Source organism: Pan troglodytes, chromosome 20 (assembly GCF_028858775.2).
Source record: "Pan troglodytes isolate AG18354 chromosome 20, NHGRI_mPanTro3-v2.0_pri, whole genome shotgun sequence".
Taxonomy (NCBI): domain Eukaryota; kingdom Metazoa; phylum Chordata; class Mammalia; order Primates; family Hominidae; genus Pan; species Pan troglodytes.
The window spans coordinates 20140403-20165030 of record NC_072418.2 but is presented as its reverse complement, the minus strand read 5'-3'; the positions used below and the strand labels follow the sequence as shown (position 1 = coordinate 20165030).

Genomic DNA, 24628 nt, shown 5'->3' with positions numbered 1-24628 from the left:
CTCTGGGGTAGCTGGGATTACAGGTGCGCGCACCACCATGCCTGGCTACTTTTTGTATTCCCTCCCTCCCTCCCTCTCCTCTCCTCTCTCACTCTTTCCCTCCCTCCCTCCCTCTTTCTTTCTCTCTATTTTGAACCAGAGTCTCGCTCTGCCACCCAGGCTGGAGTGCACTGCAACCTCTGCCTCCTAGGTTCCAGCAATTCTCCTGCCTGAGCCTCCCGAGTAGCTGGAATTAAAGGTGTGAGCCACCACGCCCAGCTAATTATTTTGTTTGTATTTTTAGTAGAGACAGGGTTTCACCATGTTGGCCAGGCTGGTCTCGAACTCCTGGGCTCAAGTGATTCACCCACCTCAGCCTCCCAAAGTGCTGGGATTACAGGCATGAGCCACTATGCCCGGCTGGCCGGGTCCTGCCTTCTGAAACTCAGCAAGGGTTCTGTGCCACATAGGGACACTCAATGAATGGGCTCCCAGCAGGCACCAGACGGTCTTCAGGTTTATTTCTTAAATCAATTAGGAAATAAAACCACAGTGCCCAGGAAAGTTCACATGAGACACCACGGTGTCTCTTCCCATGGCCCCACCACTCCAGGGGCCAGGGGGTGCTGCTGGAGGGAGGACAGACGGACAGGCGGCCTCGGTGGCCAGCCCCAGAAAGGCTGGCGTGGATGTTCGAGATGAGCCACCAGCGAAGCCAGTAGGGATGTCTGGGCCGTCCTGGTGGGATTGTCTGGGACATCGCCACCAACACGGTGTCAGAGCCATCAGTGGGGACATCGGAGGGGCCACCACCAGGTGGGGTATATTCAACAGGCTAGAACCCCTGAGGCTTGAGAGGCCAACCCCCGGCAGGAGACCTCCCCTGACCCCTCTGCTGCCTCTCCTGTGGGACCCTCCAGTAGCCACACCAGATGAGGACACCCAGGCGGTCTCCTCCCAGGACAGGAGGCAGCTGGCTGGGCAGCCACGCAGTGCAGGGTTCAGGGCCCTCCAGCAGGAGCTCCATGGAGATGGCTAAATGGGGACATCAAGGCAGGGGCTGACAGTGGTGACATCCAAGTGGTCACAGTCAATTCCGGAAGCTTTCAGGGCATCAGGAGGGGAAGGTGGGGCTGGGGAAATGTGACAGGAACGGGGAAGTGCAAAAGGCAATTGGCCTAGCCTGGGAGATTTTCCAGTTGGCCTGGGGGACCCCCGGCTCCTCCATTCAGCAGGGAGGGCGGAGGGCCTGCTTGGAAGTCACATGGAGCTGCAGCATCTGGAACCCAACAGCCACAGGAGGCCTGGATCGGGGCTCCGTAAGGCACAGCCGAGAGGGAGGTGGGGAGGCCCCAGTCCGAGTCCAGGGCCCAGGGGAGATGATTCCTGCAGTCCCCAAAAGCAGCTGGACCCTACACAAGATGCAGCTCCCAGGACACGCGTGTTCCACTCTCGGCAGGAGAGGAGAGGAAAAAGGAAAGGCCGGGCCAGAGGCTCACGCCTATAATCCCAGCACTCTGGGAGGCCGAGGCCAGCGGATCACCTGAGGTCAGGAGTTCAAGACCAGCCTGACCAACATGGTGAAACCCCGTCTCTACTAGAAATATAAAAATTAGCTGGACGTGGTGGCGGGTGCCTGTAATCCCAGCTACTCAGGAGGCTGAGGTGGGAGGATCACTTGAACCCCAGGAGGCAGAGGTTGCAGTGAGCCGAGATCCCACCACTGCACTCTAGCCCGGGCAGCAGAGTGAGACTCTGTCTTAAAAAAAAAAGAAAGAAAGAAAGAAAAGAAAAAGAGGGAAGAGTTAAGGCCAGACAGGGACAGGGATGGAAGGAGACAGAGGGTGAAAAGCAGGGAGAGGAGGCAGACACAGGGGCACCAAGGCAGCAGAGAGGCACGGGTTCCTCTGAGGTTCCAGTTTCTCAGTCCAGGATGGGCCGTGCCAGGTACAGCTCGGCCAGGTGGGTGTGTAGTAGGCGGCCACCCCTAGGCAGCGCTGTCTGGCTCAAGCTGGCCTCTCCCACCAGGCCCAGAGTTTGTGGCCAGTAGAGGAACAGCTTCAGAGGGCGAAGGCGCCCGAGCAGATGCGGGTGTAGACTGCCTCATTTAAGGGCAGGTAGTGGCCCTGCTTCAGGTCCAGGAAGAAGAGCCGGTCTGAGGTCTGGCGTGGGTCAAAGCCCTCTCGCTGCAGCCTCGTCTTCTGGATCTTGAAGGTGCCTATAGTGGCGATGGGGGGCAGATAAGGGCTGAGCAGGTGGCTTCTGGGAGGCCTCAACTCAATATCCTCTCCTGCACCTCTGGACCTTCCCACAGGCTGTCCCCTGGGCAGGAATGTTTTTCCCCATTTTGCCTGCCTGATTCCCCCTTGTCTGTCAGATCCTGGCTTCATGCCCCCTCCTCCAGTGAGGCCTCCCTAACCACTCCTCACCAGAGCAAGAAAATGTATACCCTGCCTGGTCATGTGTCCATTCCCCACACGACAGGCAGGGCTGTGTCTGTTACACAGTGAATAAGAGTTTAGCAACTTACATCCTGTGGGCCAAATTTGGCCCTCCACCTGTTTTTGTAAATAAAGTTTTACTGGGGCCGGGCACAATAATGGCTCATGCCTATAATCTCAGTACTTTGGGACGCCAAGGCAGGAGGGTCGCTTGAGCCCAGGAGTTTAAGACCAGCCTGGGCAACATAGTGAGACTCTGTCTCTACAAAAACCCTTTTTTTTTTTTTTTTTTTTTTGAGACACAGTCTTGCTCTGTCACCCAGGCTGGAGTGCAATGGTGTGATCTCGGCTCACTGCAACCTCCACCTCCTGGATTCAAGTGATTCTCCTGCCTCAGCCTCCCAAGTAGCTGGGATTATAGGCGTGCACCACCACACCTGGCTAATTTTTAAAATTTTGGTAGAGACAGGGTTTCACTATGTTGGCCAGGCTGGTCTCGAACTCCTGACCTCAAGTGATCTGCCCGCCTCGGCCTCTCAAAGTGCTGGGATTACAGGCGTGAGCCACCGCACCCGGCCAACAATTTTTTTTTTTAATTAGCTGGGTGTCATGGCACGTGCGTGTAGTTCCGGCTACTTGGGAGGCTGAGGTGGGAGAATCACTTGAGCCCAGGAGGAGAAGGCTGCAGTAAACTATGATTGCATTATTGCATTCCAGCCTGGACAACAGCAAGATCTTGTCTCAAAAAATAAATAAAAATTTAGAAATAAAGTTTTATTGGCACACAGCCATGCTCATTCATTTGCACATTGTCTATGGCTGCTTTTGCACAAGAATAGCAGCGTTGAATAGCAATCGAGGCTGTATGGCCTGCAAAGCCGAAAATATTAACTATCTGGTCCTTTAAGAAAAAGTTTGCCTGAGCCCAGGACTGCGAGACCAGCCTTGGCAACACAGTGAGACCCTGATATATTTTGGCTGTGTCCCCACCCAAATCACATCTTGAATTGTAGCTCCCATAATTCCCACGTGTTGTGGGAGGGACCCGGTGGGAGGTAGTTGAATCATGGGGGCGGGTCTTTCCCGTGCTGTTCTCGTGATAGTGAAGGGGTCTCACGAGATTTGATGGCTTTATTTGGTGGTTTTTAAAGGGGAGTTCCCTTGCACACACTCTCTTGCCCTCCACCATTAAAAAGTCCCTTTGCTTTTCCTTCGTCTTCTGCCATGATTGTGAGGCCATCCCAGCCATGTGGAACTGTTGAGTTCCATTAAACCTCTTTCCTTTATAAATTACTCAGTCTCGGATATGTCTTTATTAGCAGCATGAGAATGGACTAATACAGACCCCATCCCTACAAAAAATCAAAAAAATTAGTCAGGCATGATGGTGCCTGCCTGTAGTCCTAGCTACTCCAGAGGCTGAGGTGGGAGGATCATTTGATCCCAGGAGGCTGAGGCTGCAGTGAGCTATGATAGTGCCACTGCATGCCAGCCTGGGCAACAGAGTAAGACCCTGTCTCAAACAAACAAACAAACAAAAAAATGAAAGAAAAAGAAAAGATACACTGAGGCCGGGTGCAGTGGCTCATGCGCGTAATCCCAGCACTTTGGGAGGCCAAGGCAGGTGGATCACTTGAGGTCAGGAGTTCAAGACCAGCCTGGCCAATATGGTAAAACTTGATCTCTACTAAAAATACAAAAAAATTAGCTGGGCATGGTGGTGCACACCTGTAATCCCAGCTATTCAGGAGGCTGAGGCAGGAGAATCGCTTGAACCCAGGAGGTAGAGGTTGCAGTGAGCCAAGATCACGCCACTGCACTCCAGCCTGGGTGACAGAGCAAGACTCCATCTCAAAAAAAAAAAAAACAAAACAAAAAAAAAACACTATTTCAGAATGCTTAGTGGCAGTGGAAGTGAGGAATTGAAATAAATAACTACTAAAATAAAACAGCAGAAGGGACCCGTGAGAGCCCACAGTGCTAGCTGGCTGTGAGCCCTTGTGTCAGTCCCAGGACACTGTCCTGAACTAGGATGAATAAATGGTTTGGATATGGTTTGTTTGTCCGCACCAAAAATCATGTTGAAATTATTATTATTATTTTGAGACATTGTCTCACTCTGTCACCCAGGCTGGAGTGCAGTGGCCTGATCTTGGCTCACTGCAACCTCTGCCTCCCAGGTTCAAGCAATTCTCCTGCCTCAGCCTCCTGAGTAGCTGGGACTACAAGCGCATGCCACCATGCCTGGCTAATTTTTTTTTGTATTTTTAGTAGAGACACAGTTTCACCATGTTGGCCAGGCTGGTCTCGAACTCCTGACCTCAGGTGATCCACCTACCTCAGCCTCCCAAAGTGCTGAGATTACAGGCGTGAGCCACCACACCCGGCCAGGTATTCTTTTTTTTTGAGACAGAGTATCACTCTATCGCCCAGGCTGGAGTGCAGTGGCGTGATCTGGGCTCACTGCAAACTCCGCCTCCCAGGTTCATGCCATTCTCCTGCCTCAGCCTCCCAAGTAGCTGGGACTACAGGCACCCGCAACCGTGCCCGGCTAATTTTTTGTATTTTTAGTAGAGACAGGGTTTCACTGTGTTAGCCGGGATGGTCTCGATCTCCTCACCTCGTGATCCGCCCGCCTCGGCCTCCCAAAGTGCTGGGATTACAGGCGTGAGCCACCGTGCCTGGCCCCGGCCAGGTATTCTTTTAGAGCAACACAAAATGGACCAAGACACGAATCAACAGACACACTGATGGATGAAGAGAGAGGTTGGAGTGGGGGAGACTCGCACCTGTGGTGTCCACCTGGGGCAGGAGGCGCAGGAAGATGGGCCGGGCATAGGGTGCCAGCACCTTCTGCAGCTCCTGGTATATCGCGTTGGGGTCCAGCAGGCTGTGAGGGTCTGCGACGGCCGCCATCCCTGCCTTACCCTCCACTCCTGGAGGCAGAGGCTCAGCTGAGGACACCCCGCCTCTCATCCTCCCCACCAGCAGGACCAGATACACTGTCAAGCAGTAGCCCCTGGTCTGTAATCTCCAGTCTCTCCCAACCTGGGATGACATTTATGGAAGCAGCCACACATTTTGTGGAGCTCCTGCTTGGCTTGTTGAAGCCCTAAGACAGGTGGGCTTTCATGATCCCATTTTCTGGATGACAAAACTGAGGCTCAACATCACCCAGGTGAACTGGCTCCAGATCCAGTGCTTCCTCCTGGGCTGCCATGAGCAGTTGTCCAGGTTGTGCACTGCCCAAAGGCATGTGTACTTCTAAGCCCCTTTTGGCTGAGCTCCCTCAGGACCATGCCTCAGGACCACCCCGTGCAACCCCAGCTTGCCTGGAACAGCCACCCCATAGACGGCCACGTCTGTCTGGCCCAGCAGGCGGCTCAGCACGCCCTCCACCTCGGTGGTGGAGACGTTCTCTCCTCGCCAGCGGAAGGTATCCCCGCTACGGTCCCGGAAGTACATGTAGCCCAGCTCATCCATCACTAGCACGTCACCTGGCAGAGGGGAGAGGGGCAGATGGGTGGCGGATCCCCATCCGCACAGCCAGTCACCGGGGCCTAGCAGGCTGCGCACCTGAGAGGTAGGCGCTGTCGCCCTTGCTGAAGACGCTGTGGGCAATCTTCTTGCTGGTGGCGCTCTCGCTGACATAGCCATCGAAGCGGCGCAGCGGGTCCTGTTGGTTGATCTGACCCACAAGGAGGCCAGGCTCCCCTAGGGAGAAGGCCATGTTCAGGCTGCGCTAGGCAGGCAGGGTGTGGGGACCCCAGCTCCGGGTGGGGACCACGCGGGGGCCCTGCTCACCGGCCTGGCAGGGGATGCAGAGGCCCTGGGCATCCCGCAGCAGCTCCATTGTGTCCTCATTGACCTTCACCAGCCGGATGGGGTACACGTGGGGCAGGATGCGGCTGTTGAAACCACAGGAGCCGACCTGGAATGGCGTGAACTGAGTTGGAAGGAGCCGGGGATATGTGGGGTCCTTCTCACTAACACTTTGCCTGCCTTGCCCTGGGGCTTGGACCTAGCACCTCCAGTGTCATTCTAAGCTCTGTGACCTTGGCTGATCTGCAAAAGCAGGGTAGTAAGTGTCGCCTCCAACTCAGGGCCCCTCCTCCCACCTTCCCAGCCTGCATTCAGTCAAGAGAAGACCTCTGGCTGGCGCCCACTTCCTGATCCACAAAACCCTCCATGCTGGGAGGAAGTAGATGCCTCTGTGTGGACACTACAGCTATGTCAGACACTGCAGAGCTTCACCTGCTGCCCGCCGCCCTGCTTGGCATGGTTCTATGAACAGAAATGCTTCTCCAACATGTTTGAGCCACTACACCCTGTCTGGTGTGTTTCTTTCTGCCTTTCCCCCTTCCTCCGTTCCTCCCTTCCTTCCTTCCTTCCTTTTTTTATAGAGTCTCACTCTGTCGCCTAGGCTGGAATGCAGTGGCGCAATCTTCGCTCACTGTAACCTCTGCCTCCCACGTTCAAGTGGTTCTCATGCCTCAGCCTCCTGAGTCTGGGATTACAGGCGCATGCCACTGAGCCCAAACAATTTTTTTTTTTTTTTTGTATTTTTAGTAGAGATGGGGTTTTGCCATGTTGGCCAGACTGGTCTTGAACTCATGACCTCAAGTGATCCACCCACCTCAGCCTCCCAAAGTGCTGGGATTACAGGCGTGTGTGGGTGGCAAGCTACCCAGGTGCCGAGGCAAGAGACCGAGGGCACGAGCCATTCCAGTATAATAAAATAAATAAAACAACAAGAGTTATACTAGATCTAGATCACAGACATGATTATATATGAATATCATTAATCATTAGTTTGTAGCAATTACTCTTTATTCCAGTATTATAATAATCCTCGCTCTATAATCATAACCTAGAAAAAACCAGGCCATAGAGAGATAGGAGCTGAGGGGACACAGTGAGTAGTGACCAGAAGACAAGAGTGCGAGCCTTCTGTTATGCCCGGACAGGGCCACCAGAGGGTTCCTTGGTCTAGCGGTGATGCCAGCGTCTGGGAAGTCTAGTCTAGCGGTAGCCTTAGTGTCAAGGAAAAACACCTGCTACTTAGTGGACCGAGAAAGGGAGTCTCCCTTTCCCCCGGGGAGTTTAGAGAAGACTCTACTCCTCCGCCTCTTGTGGAGGGCCTGTCATCAGTCAGGCCCGCCCACAGTTATCCGGAGGCCTAACCGTCTCCCTGTGATGCTGTGCTTCAGTGGTCACACTCCTAGTCCGCCTTCATGTTCCATCCTGTACACCTAGCTCTGCCTTCTAGATAACAGTAGCAAAATTAGTGAAAGTACTAAAAGTCTCTGATATGCAGAAATAATGGCATAAGCTGTCTTTCTCTCTCTCTCCCTCTCTCTGCCTCTGCCTCGGCTGCCAGGCAGAGAGGAGCCCCCTGTCCAGTGGACGCATGACCCACGTGACCTTACCTATCATTGGAGATGACTCACACTCTTTACCCTGCCCCTTTTGCTTTGTATCCAGTAAATAACAGTGCAGCCAGACATTCGGGGCCTCTACTGGTCTCTGCCTCTTGGTGGTAGTCGTCCCCCGGGCCCAGCTGTCTTTTCTTTCATCTCTTTGTCTTGTGTCTTTATTTCTACAATCTCTCGTCTCCGCACACGGGGAGAAAAACCCACCGACCCTGTGGGGCTGGACCCTACAGGCGTGAGCCACCATGCCTGGCCTGGTGTGTTTCCTATGCAAGAATCTGAGCTACAGTGAGCAAAAGTGCCCTGGGGGCTGGCCATCCAACACCAAGCACACTGAGGAAGGAGCATTGTTCTTGGCATTGAGGACCCAGCCCCCATGGCACTTGCTGTTTTTTTTTTTCCTTTTTAGAGACACAGAGTCTCACTCTGTTGCCCAGGCTGGAGTCCAGTGGTGTAATCATAGCTCACTGCAGCCTCGATCTCGTGAGCTCACGTGATCCTCCTGCCTCAGCCTCCTTAGTAGCATTGACTACAGGCACCTGCCACCATGCCTGGCTAATTTTTTATTTTCTGTAGAAAAGGGGGTCCCACTACCTTGGCTATGCTGGCCTCAAACTCCTGGGCGCAAGTGATCCTCCTGCCTCAGCCTCCCAAAGTGTTAGGATTACAGGTGTGAGCCACTGTGCCCAGCCGACATTTGCTTTATGATCATTATTACGGTCTGTTCTTGGCCTTGGATGGGAGGGGCTTGGGAAATGAGAGGGAGATTCATGCAAGCGGAGAATGGAGATGATTAAGAGAGTAAGTAGTTGCTAATTATGAAGGTATCTGTTTGCTGCTACTTGGGAGGCTGAGGCAGGAGGATTGCTTGAGCTCAGGAACTGAAAGCTACAGTGAGCTATGATCACGTGGCTGCACTCCAGCCTGGGCAACAGAGCGAGACTCTGTCTCAAACAACAACAACAACAACAAAATAACAGCACGGTACCCAGAGCCCTATTCTCCTTGCTAATCTCCACACGCAGAAACTGAGGCTCAGAAAGGCTGAGGCACTTGCCAGGGCGCACAGCCATACCTATCCTCCAACTCTCCTGACCCAAGGACCACAGTCACATGACTATCTGTGCAGGCTGGGGGACTGTCCCTCTGGTGGTGCACCGGGAGTCCCAGGAACTCCCCTTACGCCCCGCCCTGCGTTCGCCTTGGCGGAGCCTTCCGCGCCAGTCCAGGCTGTTTTATGTATCCCAGGGGCCCCAGGAAGAGGAGACAGTGGTCTTCCCTGAACTCCGAGACCTGCCCCGGGGCCCTGCCGGTGCGCACCTTGCCGTCCATGTTGGCAATGCTGCAGTTGCACTCGGTGGCGCCGTAGAACTCCCCGATTTGGCGTACGCCGAAGCGCTCCGTGAACTCCTCCCAGATGGCAGGACGCAGCCCGTTCCCCACCGCCAGGCGCACGCGGTGTCGCCTCTCCGCCTCGCGCACCGGCTGCTTCAGCAGGTAGCGGCAGATCTCCCCGATGTACTGAACCACCTGGGGGGCGGGGTGAGGAAGTGGGTGATGGGACCGGCAGGCGGTGGGGAGCCCGGATCAGAGGAGAGACCCTGAGACCGCCCCACCCAGGGAGCTAATCCTATGAGCGGAACAGCCTAAGGATGATGATGGCTGCAGAATCGTCCACACTCCATTAGGGACCACATTGACTCCTAGGACTCGTTCAGTCTCTTGCAAAGGGTCTAGGATGCAGCTTTTTTTGTTGTTTTTTGGTTGGGGGTCTCCCTGTGCCGCCCAGGCTGGAGTGCAGTGGCATGATCACAGCTCACTGCAGCCTCTAACTCCTGGGTTCAAGTGATCCTCCAGCCTTAGCCTCCCGAGTAGCTGGGACTACAGATTTTTTTATAGAGATGGGGGATCTCGCTCTGTTGCCCAGGCTGGTCTTGAACTCCTGGCCTCAAGCAATCCTCCTGCCTCAGCCTCCCAAAGTGTGAGATTCCAGGTGTGAGCCACTTGTGCCTGGCCGGATGCAACTTCTATCCAAGCAGATGCAGTGTCTTTCCTCCTCCCCCTACCCGCACCCCTTCGTGGTCCCTCGATTCTGCCAGGCAGCTTCCTGGAGATACCACATCCCTGTCTGAGCCTCAGCAGGCACACAGGGCAGGACTAGCAGGAGAGTTGGCACCCCGCAGGGCAACCCTCAGCCTGGAGCCTACACTGTCACCCAGAGCCCCCTGGCTGAGCCTGGGCTGGCCAGAGCATCACCCCTGGGCAGACCACTCCCAGGTGCACCCACTAGGCTGCGCTGCATCTGGACTGAGCCCCAGGTGCCCACGGAGCCACCTGCTCATGGGCTCCCCCTGCAGGACATCTTCCCTCCCTGCCACACATTCTCAAGCCTCGCAAGAGCTTCCTGGGGTCATCCACCAGGTGCCCCACGGTGCCTTTGAGTTCTCATCTCCAGGTGGGCTTCGGAATGACTGCCCCCCCCCCGACTTTACAGATGGAGAAACCGAGGCTCACAGATGGTAAGGAACTGGAACGAGATCACAGAGCTGGGAAGTGGAAGAATTTGATTTGAACCCAGGCATCCCGGCCCCAGAGTGGGAATAAAACAGTTGCATGCCAGGGATTACCCACCAGATGGATCATAACAGCTGCAAATGTGCTCGGGGCTTCCCGCTCACACACAGGATGAAACCCACATTTCTTCCTGTGGCCAACTGGATCTGGCCCTGCCGCCCCTGCTGCCTCCTCTCCCTCCATCTCCGCTGAACACTCTGCCTCCTCAGGGACTTTGCACACGCTAGCCTTTTGCCTGAAGCAGTCTTCCCCCAGATGCATTTGCCTGAACTCTTCAGTCTCAGCTCAGCGTCACTGAGAGGCATCCCCTGTGCCCCCAGCTGTGCCCCTGAGAAGGTACTGACTAAATAGCTGATGACTAAACCAATATGATCAGCAGACACCACCGCCACGCTCTGAGCTGAGCTTGGAGATGAAGGCACTGAGGCCCAGAGAGGAAATGCAGTGCACCCAAGATCACTGGCTGCTGACCAACAGCAGGTCCCTAAGGGGGAGGGTCCTCTCCCTCCATTCTCAGACTTGGGCCACTGCCTTAGGTGTGGTACAGTCCACACCATCTCTAGCAGAGAACCTGGCCAATCAGCCCAGCCCCTCCTCAGTCAATATGACTGGCTTAAGAATGGGCATGGCCGGGCGGGGTGGCTCAAGCCTGTAATCCCAGCACTTTGGGAGGCCGAAGCGGGTGGATCACGAGGTCAGGAGATCGAGACCATCCTGGCTAACATGGTGAAACCCCGTCTCTACTAAAAAATACAAAAAATTAGCCGGGCGTGGTGGCACGCGCCTGTAATCCCAGCTACTCGGGAGGCTGAGGCAGGAGAATGGCGTAAACCCGGGAGGCGGAGCTTGCAGTGAGCCAAGATCGCGCCACTGCACTCCAGCCTGGGCGACAGAGCGAGACTCTATCTCAAAAAAAAAAAAAAAAAAAAAAAGGGCACATGGCTGGGCCTGGTGGCTCATGCCTGTAATCCCAGCACTTTGGGGGGCCAAGGTGGGCAGATCACTTCAGGTCAGAAGTTCGAGACCAGCCTGGCCAATGTAGTAACACCTCATCTCTACAAAAATACAAGAAAATTTTGCCAGACGTGGTGGCATGTGCCTGTAATCCCAGCTACTCGGGAGGCTGAGGCAGGAGAATCTCTTGAACCCGAGAGGCAGAGGCTGCAGTAAGCCAAAATCACTCTATTGTACTCCAGCCTGGGGACAAGAGTGAGACTCCGCCTCAGAAAAAAAAAAAAAGGCAAGGATTTTTACAGACAAGCTAGCAGGGAGGCTGTATCTGATCTAAATAGACCGTGAAAAACCGGTGAGGACCAGGTGTGCCATCCACATAGGGCGCAAATCTCTGGCAGCCCCCAACCCAATCTCTTATTATGCAGGTAAGTAGCTACTCTACGTTGCCTATTTTTTTTTTTTTTTTTGGAAACAAAAAATCCTCGGTAGAACTTCCCTTCTAACAAAAAGCAGCTCAAGAAATCACTTATTTTCTAACAAAGAACAGCCTGGAAGATTGGGCTGCAAACACAGATAAGGAAGCTGGAAGCCCGGCTACCTGTGGCCGGGCTCACTTGGCTCACGCCAAGTGTTTTCGGAGAACTCCTGATCTCAGCGGGGGATGCCAGCAGCTGCACCGATAAAAAGGGCTACCTGTGGCCGGGCACGGTGGCTCACGCCTGTAATCTCAGCACTTTCGGAGGCCAAGGCGGGTGGATCACCTGAGGTCAGGAGTTCGAGACCAGCCTGGCCAACATGGTGAAACCCCATCTCTACTAAAAATACAAAATTAGCCAGGCGTGGTGGCACACACCTGTAATTCCAGCTATTCAGGAGCCTGAGGCAGGAGAATCACTTGAACCCAGGAGGTGGAGGTTGCAGTGAACTGAGATCGCACCACTGCACTCTGGCCTGGGCAACAGAGTGAGACTCCGTCTCAAAAAGAAAAAGAAAAAGGCCAGGCACGGTGGCTCACGCCTGTAATCCCAGCACTTTGGGAGGCCGAGGTGGGCGGATCATGAGGTCAGGAGATTGAGACCATCCTGGCTAACACGGTGAAACCCAGTCTGTACTAAAAAATGCAAAAAAAAAAATTAGCCAGGTGTGGTGGCGGGCGCCTGTAGTCCCAGCTACTCAGGAGGCTGAGGCAGGAGAATGGTGGGAACCCAGGAGGTGGAGCTTGCAGTGAGCCAAGATTGCGCCACTGCACTCCAGCCAGGGAGACAGAGCGAGACTCCGTCTCAAAAAAAAAAAAAAAGAAACAGCTACCTGGGGCTGGGCATGTCCACCCTGGGGGCTCCACCATCCCTTTTTTGTTAGCACATGTACAGTAAGAAATAAATAAGCAACAAAAGCCGGCTGCTGTGGCTCATGGCTGTAATCCCAGCAGTTTGGGAGGCTGGGGCAGGCAGATCACCTGAGGTCAGAAGTTTGAGACCAGCCTGGCCAACGTGGTGAAACCCCGTTTCTACTAAAAATACAAAAAATTAGCTAGGCGTGGTGGTAGACCCCTGTAATCCCAGCTACTCAGGAGGCTGAGGGAGGGGAATCACTTGAACGCAGGAGGAGAAGGAGGTTGCAGTGAGCCGAGATCACACTACTCCATTCCAGCCTGGGAGATGCAGCGAGACTCTGTCTCAAAAAAAAAAAAGTAAGGTTCTCGATTATAGCCTGCTGCCCCCATGAGAATGGCTAGACTGCAACTGCTGCTACAGATATAACAGCAGTGAGCAGTTTCTCATGAGATGTAATTTCTGAACCCAAATAAATGCATGCTCTTGTTTTCTCCTTGTGTCCTTATTAAACATCACCTTTAGAGATTCTGTCCTGTTTTTTTTTTTTTTTTTGAGATGGAGTTGTGCTCTCTCACCCAGTCTGGAGTGCAGTGGCGCGATCTCGGCTCACTGCAACCTCCACTTCCCGGGTTCAAACGATTCTCCTGCCTCAGCCTCCCGGGTAGCTGGGACTACAGGCGCCCGCCACCATGCATGGCTAATTGCTTTTGTAGAGATGGGGTTTCACCATGTTGGCCAGGCTGGTCTTGAACTCCTGATCTCAGGTGATCCACCTGCCTCGACTTCCCAAAGTGCTGGGATTACAGGCGTGAGCCACCGCGCCTGGCCCTGTCCTCTATTTCTTTTTTTTTTTTTTTGAGATGGAGTCTCACTCTGTCGCCCAGGCTGGAGTGCAGTGGCACAGTCTCAGCTCACTGCAACCTCCACCTCCTGGGTTCACAGGATTCTCCTGCCTCAGCCCCCCAAATAGCTGGGACTACAGGTGCCCACCACCGCACCTGGCTAATTTCCCATCCTCTATTTCTTTCTTTTTTTTTTTAAGACGGAGTTTCGCTCTCGTTGCCCAGGCTGGAGTGCAATGGCACAATCTCGGCTCTCACTGCAACTTCCACCTCCCGGGTTCAAGCAATTCTCCTGCCTCAGCCTCCTGAGTAGCTGGGATTACAGGCATGTGCCACCACACCCTGCTAATTTTTGTATTTTTAGTAGAGATGGGGTTTCTCCATGTTGGTCAGGCTGGTCTCAAACTCCCGACCTCAGGTGATCCACCCGCCTCGGCCTCCCAAAGTGCTGGGAATACAGGCGTAAGACACTGCGCCTGGCCCCGTCCTCTATTTCTTTTTCTTTTCTTTTTTTTTTTTTTTTTTTTTTGAGATGGAGTCTCACTCTGTCGCCCAGGCTGGAGTGCAGTGGTGCGATCTCGGCTCACTGCAACCTCCACCTCCTGGGTTCACAGGATTCTCCTGCCTCAGCCTCCCAAATAACTGGGACTATAGGCGCCCACCATGCCTAGCTAATTTCCCATCCTCTATTTCTTAAAAAGCCTCTCAATGTTCACTGTGTGCCTTATTTGACACAGAAATTCCACTTCTAGGAAACTGACAGAATGAGCTTCCACGGCCCAGGAGACAGTAAGTAGTAACCAATGCAAGATGGTGTGTCAAGGACAAAGAGAGACCATCAGACATGACGGGCTTCCCAGTGGGAGGACACCACACCACCCATAAGGAATCTTTGCCAAAAAAGTTGAGTTTGAAGCCGATAAAATATATAGACCAGCGATTCTCAAGCGGGGACCATTCTGTCCCCCAGGGACACTTAGCAACATCTAGACACATTTTTTTAATTGTCACAACTTGGGGGAAGGGGACTGCTACTGGCATCTGGTGCAGGGAGGCCAGGGATGTTGCTAAATATATGCTACAATGCACAGGACACCTCCCACCCCAGGGAATGATCCAGCCCCAAATGTTAAGAGTCAAACCTGGTCTGGACACTATCTCAATTTCTGTAATAAATAAATTCCAAGAGGGAAGAGAGACAGACAGAAAGAGAAAAGGCACCTACAGATGAAATATTTCTTTTTTTCTTTTCTTTTTTTTTTTTTTTTTTTTTTTTTTTGAGATAGGGGCTTGCTGTGTTGCCCAGGCTAGAGTACACTGGCACAATCACGGCTCACAGCAGCCTTGACCTCCTGGGCTCAAGCAATCCTCCCACCTCAGCCTCCCAAGCAGCTGGGACTACAGGCACAAACCACCACAACCAGCAAGATTTTCAATTTTTTTGTAGAGATGAGGGACTCACTATGTTGCCCAGGCTGGTCTCCAACTCTTGGGCTCAAGCGATCCTCCCGCCTCGGCTTCCCAAAGTGCTGGGATTACAGGCATGAGCCATTGCGCTCAGCCAAGAATTCTTACAAGACACATCAACCAGTCATAATGCTGGTTGTGTATTTAATTATGGAAATAAGAAAAAACACATTTTTGACATTGTGAGACAGAATTGAGCCACTGCCCAGATTCCTGATGACACTGAGATATCACTGTCACTTAAAAACAATCCTTACCAGACACAAAAGGCTACAGTGTCTGACTCCATTGATCTGAAATGTCCAGAACAGGCAAATCATAGAGGCAGGAAGCAGAATAGTGGTTGCCAGGGGCTGGGGGTGGAGGAATGGGGAGTAACTGGGGATGGGATTTCCTTTGGGGGGCATGAGAATGTTCTGGATCTAGATAGACATGGTGATTGTACATTGCGAATGCCACCAAATTACTGACTTTTTTTTTTTTTTAAAGATGGAATCTCACTCTGTCGCCCAGGCTGGAGTGCAGTGGCCCAATCTCAGCTCACTGCAGCCTCCGCTTCCCAGGTTCAAGCGATTCTCCTGCCTCAGCCTTCCAGGCAGCTGGGATTACAGGCGTGTACCATCATGCCCGGCCAAATTTTTTTTTTTTTTTTTTTGAGATGGAGTCTCACTCTGTCACGCCCAGGCTGGAGTGCAGTGGTGCAATCTTGGCTCACTGCAACCTCTGCCTCCCAGGTTCAAGCGATTCTTCCGCCTCAGTCTCCCGAGTAGCTGGGATTACAGGCACCAACCACCACGCCAGGCTACATTTCTGTATTTGTAGTAGAGACAGGGTTTCACCATGTTGGCGAGGCTCGTCTCAAACTCCTGACCTCAAGTGATCTGCCCATCTCAGCCTCCCGAAGTACAGGGATTACAGGCGTGAGCCACTGTACCTGGCCAAATTATTCACTTTAATATGGCTAATTTATATGAATTTCACTTTAATTTGAAAAAACAAGTACTCATCTTTCAAAGGTTATAGTGAAACAGCTACACAGGAAACATGATGCCGTCTGAGGGATGCTTTATGCCATCGCCGAGGGGAGGATGTGGGGAGGTGGGGAAGGGCAGGACAGGGTATCTGATAGCCTCTGGGTCCAGCTGAGGGGTGCACCAGAACTCTCTATACTTTTCTGTCCACTTTTATGTGTATTTGCTACTCTCTGTAATTTTTTTAAAAGATAATTTTGGGCTGGGTACAGTGGCTCACGCCTGTAATCCCAGCACTTTGGGAGGCCGAGGTGGGTGGATTGCTTGAACCCAGGAGTTTGAGATCAGCCTGGGCAACATGGCGAAACCTCTTCTCTACAAAAAAAATTCAAAAGTGGGCCAGGCGTGGTGGTGCGCACTTGTAGTCCCAGCTACTTGGGAGGCCAATGCTGGAAGATCACTTGAGCCCAGGAGGTCAAAGCTGCAGTGAGCCATGATAGCGCCACTGCACTCCAGTCTGGGCAACAGAGTGAGATCCTGTCTCAAAAAATAATAATAATAATAAACAAACAAAATGAAAATATACTTTTGCATTTCAACATGCAGATTAGTAATTTTCCCAAGACCCTCCAAACAGAACCAAAACTCCTCAAAAGCGGAGCCAAGCACAGCTGTGGACCTTGTGGTATACCCCAAGATGCTCAGCCCAGAGCCCCCAACCCCTGCTCAGCTGTGTGACCTGGCCTGAATCTCTCTGGGCCCCATCTGTCCAATCTGCATCTGCCAACTTGCCACAGTCCCTGGACAACCTCTCACCCAATCCTTCCCAGTCAGCCTTGCTATTCCCTCCGGGCTCCATACCTGTTTCCTGTACCTCCCACCTGTATTTCCTGTATCCTGCCCCAAGTTACAGCACTGAAACCCTCAGCCTGGTTTCCTCTCACTGTGGAGGGGAAAGAAGAATTCCTGTTCTTAACCTCTGCCTGCTCTCCTCTCGGGGACAGCAGATGCCTCCACCTCCGCCTCACGCATTCCTCACCTGGAAGCCCCAGACTCATCGCCCTTCCCATCCCAGGGTCTCAATTCCCTACAGTCAGCAACAGGGAAGACCCACAGGGCACAAGGCATGAGGAAGGCATTGCCTTAAGGAGCTCAGGCACCCTGGGCCCAATCCCAGCCGCATTACAAGCCTCAGTTTCCCCAGCTGCAAAATGGGTCCACCCTCCAAACAGTTATAGGATTGCATTGAGTTTACACGTGGAGGGTTTAGCTCTGGTCTGGACACAGAGCAGGCACTCAGGAAACACTACTTGCTCTCTCTGTCCCCATCCTGGACAGCCATTCCTTAGGCCCCGCTCCCCACCCCACCCCTAGAGATGGGGGAGCAGGTTGCGCCAGCAGGTGGACAGGAGGGCGCACATAAGGGAGTTAAGGGAATAGAGCCTGGTCGGGGGGCGGGGCCTGGCTGGGAGAGGACGGGGCCTGACCAGGAGGAGGTGGGGCTTTGCTGGGAGGGACGGGGCCTCACCGGGAGGAGGTGGGGCCTGATTGGGAGGGGGTGAGGCCTGGCTGGGAGGGGCGGGGTCTAGACAGAACAGGGCAGGGCCTGACCGTGCAGTTGTACTTGATGCAGTCGTCCCAGAAGCGGCTGGCCGAGAATTTCTTGCGGAGGACGACTGTCAGCCCATAGATGAGACACTGCCCCACGCCGATGATGTTTCCTGCAGAGGGTGGCCTTGGTAAGGGGTCCCCCGCCCCCACCCACCATTCCCTTCCCAGGCCGTAGTACCTGCCGAGTGGTACAGGGGCAGGCAGTCATAGAGCACGTCAGCCGCCTGCATGCGGTAGGCGTGGTGGCCGAAGGCTGCCATGCGGTAGTACCTGCAGGGGGAGGGGGAGCCGGGAGGGCAGAGGCTGGGACCTAAATCCCCCAGGGTACAGGCATGGGGAAGCATGCTGCGTGTGGACCCAGGCAAAGCCAGCCCAGTTCGCATGAGTTCACAGGCTGGCAGGAAGGAAACACGCAACCAACAATTGTTGGTGGTGTTAGGTGTCACGAGGGATATAATAGGGTCAAGGGGCATAGAGGGGCTGAGGTAATGCAGCCACGGGGGTTGGGGGATCCTGTCTAGGGAGGTGAAGTGTGATCCGAGACCTAGCAAGAAAGAGCTGTGGGGGCGAGCTATGGAAGAGTGCCCAAGCACAGCACATGCGAGGGCCCTGAGGCCGGAAGGAGTGTATGGGTTTGAAGAGTTTGGGGGGCTGAGGAGGAGTGAGTAAGGGGTGAAGGGAAGGAAAATGACATCAGGGAAGTGGCAGAAGCCACCCAAACTGAGAGAGGGTTTTTGTTTGTTTGTTATTTGTTTCTTTTTTTGAGAGGGAGTCTTGCTGTATCATCCAGGCTGGAGTGCAGTGGCGGGATCTCAGCTCACTGCAACCTCCGCCTCTGGGTTCAAGCGATCCTCCCGCCTCAGCCTCCTGAGTAGCTGGGATTACAGTCATGTGCCAACACGCCCAGCTAATTTTTGTATTTTTAGTAGAGACAGGGTTTCGCCACTTTGGCCAGGACGGTCTCGAACTCCTGACGTCAAGTGACCCGCCTGCCTCAGCCTCCCAAAGTGTTGGGGTTACAGGCGTAAGCCACCACGCCTAGCCCGAGAGAGGGTTTTATTCTGAGGGTCACGGTAGATGCAGGGAGGTCTGGGGCAGGGGAGGTCTGATTTAGGATTTTCAAACCTCCTGTAGCTGCTGACAGGAGCTGGGCCATCATGGGTGGAGGAGAGAGTGGGGTGTGCAGGAGGAGCCTGAGGAGGGGCTGGCACAGGTCCAGATAGGGGGCATGGAAAAAAGTAGACAGATGGAGGGGACGGGTTTTGCTGGTGGGATGGATGTGGTGAACAGGTGGGGGGATGAGAGGGGCCCCAGAGTAGTGGGCACAGGGCAACCGGGTCCCAAGATGGGTGTGAAAATGGGTGTGATGTCTTTGTCCAGCCCCAAGCAGTTATGAGGGTTGCAATGAGTTTACACGTGGAGGGCTTGGCCCTGGTCTGGACACAGAGCAAGTGCTCAGGAAACACCAGCTGCCCTCTCTGTCCCCAGGGTAACATGCAGATGCCCACAGGAGCTGAGGGGCAGGTCAGGCTGGCAAGATAGCCTGGGTCACTCTCAGCGGCTGAGGGCATTATGCCTGTGGGCCCCTCACCTGCTGTGCACGACAATGGCAGCCTTGGGCAGCCCGGTGGTCCCCGACGTGTAGATGTAGAAAAGACGATCTGCAGGAGATACAGGTGTTAGGGGCGGGGCCTGAGCATTGGGGGGTGGGGCCTGGAAGTTGGGGGCGGGGCCTGGGCGGGTAGGAAACCAGATAGAGCAGGGGTCCCACCCTTGACTCACCGTCCATGCCCTTGCTGGGGATCTGTGCCAAGGGGGCAGTAGAGGCCTCCTTCAGCAGCGGGTCCAGGAGGTGGGTGTCCGGCAAGATGACCTCGGGCCCCAAGTCTCCAGAGCAGAACTTGATCAAACTTTTCCCCAGATGCCCGCTCACTTCGGCCACCGCTGTGGTCCCCAACACATGGGTCATGGTCACCGCCGGACAGGCCCCCTCCCGAGGCCTGGGATGCACCAACTCCCTGCCCGGGGCATACCCAGACCGTGCACCTCATGCCCACGTCCAGGGCGGCCGCCTTCCGAGGCCTGGGGCGCAGCATCTCCCCGCCCGCCCAGGGGCCAGTCCTGGGTCCCCGCCCACCTGATGCCCACGCCTGGCCTCACCCGCCACCATTTCTCCTCCAAAGATCAGGGCCTTAGCGCCCGAGGTGCCCAGGCAGAAGGCCAGGGGCTCGCGCCGCAGGTTCACGTTGAGCAGCGCGGCCTCCATGCCCGCCTTGGCCAGGCCCAGCCACAGCCCCACGAACTCCGGCCGGCCCTCCAGGAAGACGGCCACCACGTCGCCCGGCGCGAAGCCCAGCTGGCGGAAGAGGTTGGCTACCGCATTGGAGTAGGCGTCCAGCTGCGCGAAGGTCCAGCACTCGCCGGTCCCGGCATCCACCAGCGCCAGGCGCTCGGGCTGTCGCTGCACTACTGCCTGAAAGATGCGCGGGATGGTGTGGCCGGCACGCTGGTGCCGCCGCAGCTCCAGGCGCACGCGGGTCAGCACAGAGAGACCGCTGGGAGGGAGGACGGAGGGGACAGCGTCACTGGTGCCCTGCCCCGCCTGGCCTCCGGGAGCCTCAGCCTCCCCGCTGGAGGACCCCAGGGCAGCCAGGGGCTTTGATGAGGTCTATGGTGAAACTTTTGGTGGCTGGATCTCTCAGTGGACCAAGGGCAAGGGCCATTTACCAACCAGCCAGGAAGAAGGTAGATTCTCAAAGCATAATAAACCAGTCACCCTGTCCTCCCCCATACCCCAGCTGGCTTGGTGGCCCTGGGGGAGCTGGGGCCTGAACCCATCCTCCTTTCTGTCCCCTGCGACGTCTGGAGCACCTGACACCATCCCGCACCACCTCCAGCCTGGACTCTTCATGCTCAGACCACCCTAACCAGGACCCCCAGGGTCCAGCCCCGAGCTGGGCAGCTGTTCTGCCCCCAGGTCACTGGGTGGCACCAGGGACAGATGGCTGAAGCATCTAGCACGTGTGCCCCCAACTGGGGAGGGATTGCCCCTGCCCCAGGTAGGGCCAGGAGATGTGCCAGTGGATGGGGGGTGTAGGGACCAATGCCAAGCCCAGATGGAGGGTTCCAAGTTCCCCTTCCCCACTCGCTAGTAGATATAACGGGCAGAGGCCCCAGGGAACTGCAGAGCCCCCAGTGAAAGGAGCCGGGTTCCTGAATGATTGTGTGGAGGCAGGCGGGCCACCACTTGCTGTTAGATGAATGAGAATAAACTGTTTTTTTGTTTTTGTTTTTTTTGGTTTTTTTTTGAGACGGAGTCTCACTCTGTCGCCCAGGCCGGAGTACAGTGGTGCAATCTCGGCTCACCCTCCGCCTCCTGGGTTTAAGCAATTCTCCTGCCTCAGCCTCCGGAGTAGCTGGGATTACAGGTGCCCACCACCACACCCGACTAATTTTTGCATTTTTAGTAGAGATGGGGTTTCATCATATTGGTCAGGCTGGTCTCAAACTCCTGACCTCAGGTAATCCACCAGCCCTGGCCTCCCAAAGTATTGGGATTACAGGTGTGAGCCACCATGCCCAGCCAAGAATGAACTTTAAAAACAAACAAACAAACAAACAAACAAGAAATGCTTTAGGCCAGGCGCGGTGGCTCACACCTGTAATCCTAGCACTTTGGGAGGCCGAGGCGGGTGGATCATGAGGTCAGCAGATTGAGACCATCCTGGCTAACACGGTGAAACCCCGTCTCTACTAAAAATACAAAAATTAGCCAGGCGTGGTGGTGGGCGCCTGTAATCCCAGCTACTCCGGAGGCTGAGGCAGGAGAATTGCTTAAACACAGCAGGCAGAGGTTGCAGTGAGCCGAGATCACGCAACTTCACTCCAGCCTGAGCGAAAGAGCAAGACTCCGTCAAAAAAAAAAAAAAAAAAAAAAAGGAAACGAAAAGGAAATGGAAAGGAAAGGAAAAGTTTAGATCACAGAAGCTGGAAATTCAGATTTTCTTGGTTGAGAAGCTGGAGAAATGAGTGGTCCCCACTCCTTCCTGGCTCCCTGCCCCACCACCCTGCGCCCCTGGCTCTGGGAACCAATAACCTTGTACTGGGGTAAGCCACTGGAATGTGGGGCGTGTTTGTTATAGTACCTGGCCCTGCCCAGCCCTGACCAACACAGGGCAGGGGCTCCACCCACCTGCCCCTGTTTCAGCCTGGCCCGGCCACTGCCTCCCTCCAGCTTCCGCATCAAAATCACCAAATCCATCCTTTGGATCTCCCCTGCCTTTCCCAGGCCTCCCCAGATCCCTGCAATGGCTGCTCACACCCCCCAAAATGTTCACAGTGGACTTCAGCACCGATATCCATTCATCCTCTCGGTCATTCATTCATTCTCTTCTTCGTTCTTTCCCTCTTTCATTCCCTCCCTCATTCTCTCCTTCATTCATTCCCTCCTTCATCATTCATTCCATCTTCATTCACTCATTCCCTACTTCACTCACTCTTTCCCTCCCTCCGTCATTCATTCTTTCCCCCCTTCACTCATTCAGTACTTTTTTTTTGAGACAGGGTCTCACTCTGTCGCCCAGACTAGAGTCCATGATCATGGCTCACTGCAGACCTCCCAGGCTCAAGCAATCCTCCCACCTCAGCCTCCCTAGTAGCTGAGACTACAGGTGCACGTCACCAGGGCCAGCAAAATTTTTGTATTTTTTGTAGAGACAGGGTTTCACCATGTTGGCCAGGCTGGTCTCGAACTACTGGACTCAGGTGGTCCTCCCTTGGCCTCCCAATGTGCTGGGATTACAGGCGTGGGCCACCGCATCTGGTCTCATTCCATCCTTATTTATTATCTCCTTCACTCTTTCATTCCCTCCTTTGTTCATTTATTACCTCTTTCACGCATTTATTCCATCACTCATTCCCTCCTTTATTCTTTCCCTCCATTTATCATTTACTCCCTCTTTCATTCATTCATTCCCTCCTTCCTTCATTCATTCAGGCAGCTGGTGCATACCAGTGTCTGTTGTGCTTTAGGCACTGTTCTCAGCTCTGGGGACAGAGCATCCAGACCACCAGGCCCCACCCTCTGGGGTTCACAGTCCTCTGGGGAGAGAGACCCCTTCCATGTATATGACTGAATACCAGGCCGTGCTGGATGGTGACAAGACTGCAAGGGGTGATGTGGTCAGTCACACAGACCAAGGGCAGAGGCAGGGGAGGCCCTTGAGAGAGGCAGGCGGCATCTGAGCAGGACCTGGTGAGGCAAAAGGGAGTCGCTGTGGGTACATCCAGAACGCAGCCAGTGCAAAGGCCCTGGGGTGGGAACAGGCCTGGGAATGCGGCACAGTTGAGGACCAGCGTGGAGGTCAGTGTGGGGGGAATTAGGGGAAAGCGACATGAAATGGGAATGAAGTCTGAGGTGGGCAGGGGCCGGCTCCATGAGGCTCATGGGCCCCAGCAGGGGTTCACAATGAAAGCCATGGAGATAGGAGGGTGCCAGGGTCTGTTGGGGGAGAGCATCCGCAATTTCTAAAAACAAAGGTCCAGGGTTTTCATGAGACTTCCTGCATGGGTCAAACCACTTACCCTGGAAGCCCCTAGAAGGCCCCTCTGGCTACTTTTGGGATATGAGCAGGCTGCTGAACTCCTAGTGACAATACTTCCCTACCCACCATGACCCACAAGCTCACTGAGCTGAGCACAGCCCCCACACACACCCACTCACAGAGCTCCCCCCAGCAGCCTCATTGCCTCCCTCAGGAAACCTTCCAGGCACCACATGGCCCATGCACCATGCTTACTGCTCCCCAATCACAGCTCCCTCGAAATGGGGCCGCACTTGGACAGTGGGGCACTGGCTGGTGTCAGGGAGCTCTCTGTTCTAACCTGGGAGCCCTCCCTGTCACCTTCACTCTCCCCATCAAAGCCTTGTGCAGAGCCACCAGGTCATGGGTCTATTTCTCCCTCATTCATTCACTCATTTCACTCATTCATTCCCTCCTTTGTTCATTCATTCCCTCATTCCCTCATTCATTCATTCCCTCCTTCCCTCATTCATTCCCTCCTTCACTCGTTCCCTCATTCATTCATTCCCTCCTTCACTCATTCCCTCATTCATTCATTCCCTCCTTCACTCATTCCCTCATTCATTCATTCCCTCCATCATTCATTGGCATTGTGAGCACGCAGGAGATCTGTGCATCTGTGCATCTCTAGCATCTGTGCATCTGCTGGAGTATGTGCTCAGTCAATAGAGGGTGGACCAATGTTCATTTCATGCCCCTGGGTCCAGTACCTAGGGCATCTGCCCTCCCTAGCAGCCAGTTGCAGAAGCATGAACTCTGATTCTTGAAATGGTGAGCACCTACTGAGTGCCAGGCCCACACTAGCCAAGACCCTGTGGTGATACAGACCCTCCTCCCGCTCCATTCTCTCCCCGTGTTTTTTTTTTTTTTTTTTTTTTTTGAGACAGAGTCTTGCTCTGTCGCCCAGGCCAGAGTGCAGTGGTGCTATCTCGGCTCACTGAAACATTTGCCTCCTGGGTTCCAGCACTTCTCCTGCCTCAGCCTCCCAAGTAGCTGGGACTACAGGCACATGCTACCACGCCCAGCTAATTTTTGTATTTTTAGTAGAGACGGGGTTTCACCATGTTAGCCAGAATGGTCTCCATTTCTTGACCTCGTGATCCACCCGCCTCGGCCTCCCAAAGTGGTGGGATTACAGGCATGAGCCACCACACCTGGCCATTTTTGTATTTTTAGTAGAGACGGAGTTTCGTCATGTTGGCCAGGCTGGTCTCAAGCTCCTGACCTCAGGTGATCCGCCTGCCTCGCCCCCGCAAAGTGCTGGGATTACAGGCGTTAGCCACCGTGCCCGGCGGGCACTTCTAATCTTTAAATGCCACGTGCAATGTACTCATTTACCACCTTGTCCTTGGTCTGTCCCTCCCTATACTGGGTAGACAGGGCATGCATCTGTTACATTCTAGTACCAGAGAGGCAGCAGGGGAGGAGACTGCCCAAGACC

The 24628-nt window shown here is 54.3% G+C and overlaps 1 protein-coding gene across 5 annotated transcripts in view; it reads right to left on the bottom strand.

Moving 5' to 3' along the window:
* Positions 1 to 483: 483 nt before the first annotated feature.
* The window catches only part of SLC27A1 (solute carrier family 27 member 1), a 37465-nt gene continuing 13320 nt past the window's right edge, over positions 484 to 24628 (bottom strand). For 4 of the 5 annotated variants that reach the window (XM_016935448.4, XM_063800594.1, XM_016935449.4 and 1 more), the window contains 11 exons: positions 19766 to 20160; positions 19388 to 19549; positions 19197 to 19266; positions 17784 to 17875; positions 17606 to 17715; positions 9173 to 9382; positions 6225 to 6351; positions 5997 to 6134; positions 5753 to 5917; positions 5210 to 5356; positions 484 to 2197 (listed from right to left, as the gene is read on the bottom strand). In XM_016935448.4, the coding sequence (XP_016790937.1) occupies positions 2040 to 2197; positions 5210 to 5356; positions 5753 to 5917; positions 5997 to 6134; positions 6225 to 6351; positions 9173 to 9382; positions 17606 to 17715; positions 17784 to 17875; positions 19197 to 19266; positions 19388 to 19549; positions 19766 to 20160 (1774 nt within the window). In that variant the 3' untranslated portion in view covers positions 484 to 2039. The remainder of the gene's footprint in view (positions 2198 to 5209; positions 5357 to 5752; positions 5918 to 5996; positions 6135 to 6224; positions 6352 to 9172; positions 9383 to 17605; positions 17716 to 17783; positions 17876 to 19196; positions 19267 to 19387; positions 19550 to 19765; positions 20161 to 24628) is intronic. The other variant, XM_016935450.4, reaches the window with a different exon arrangement.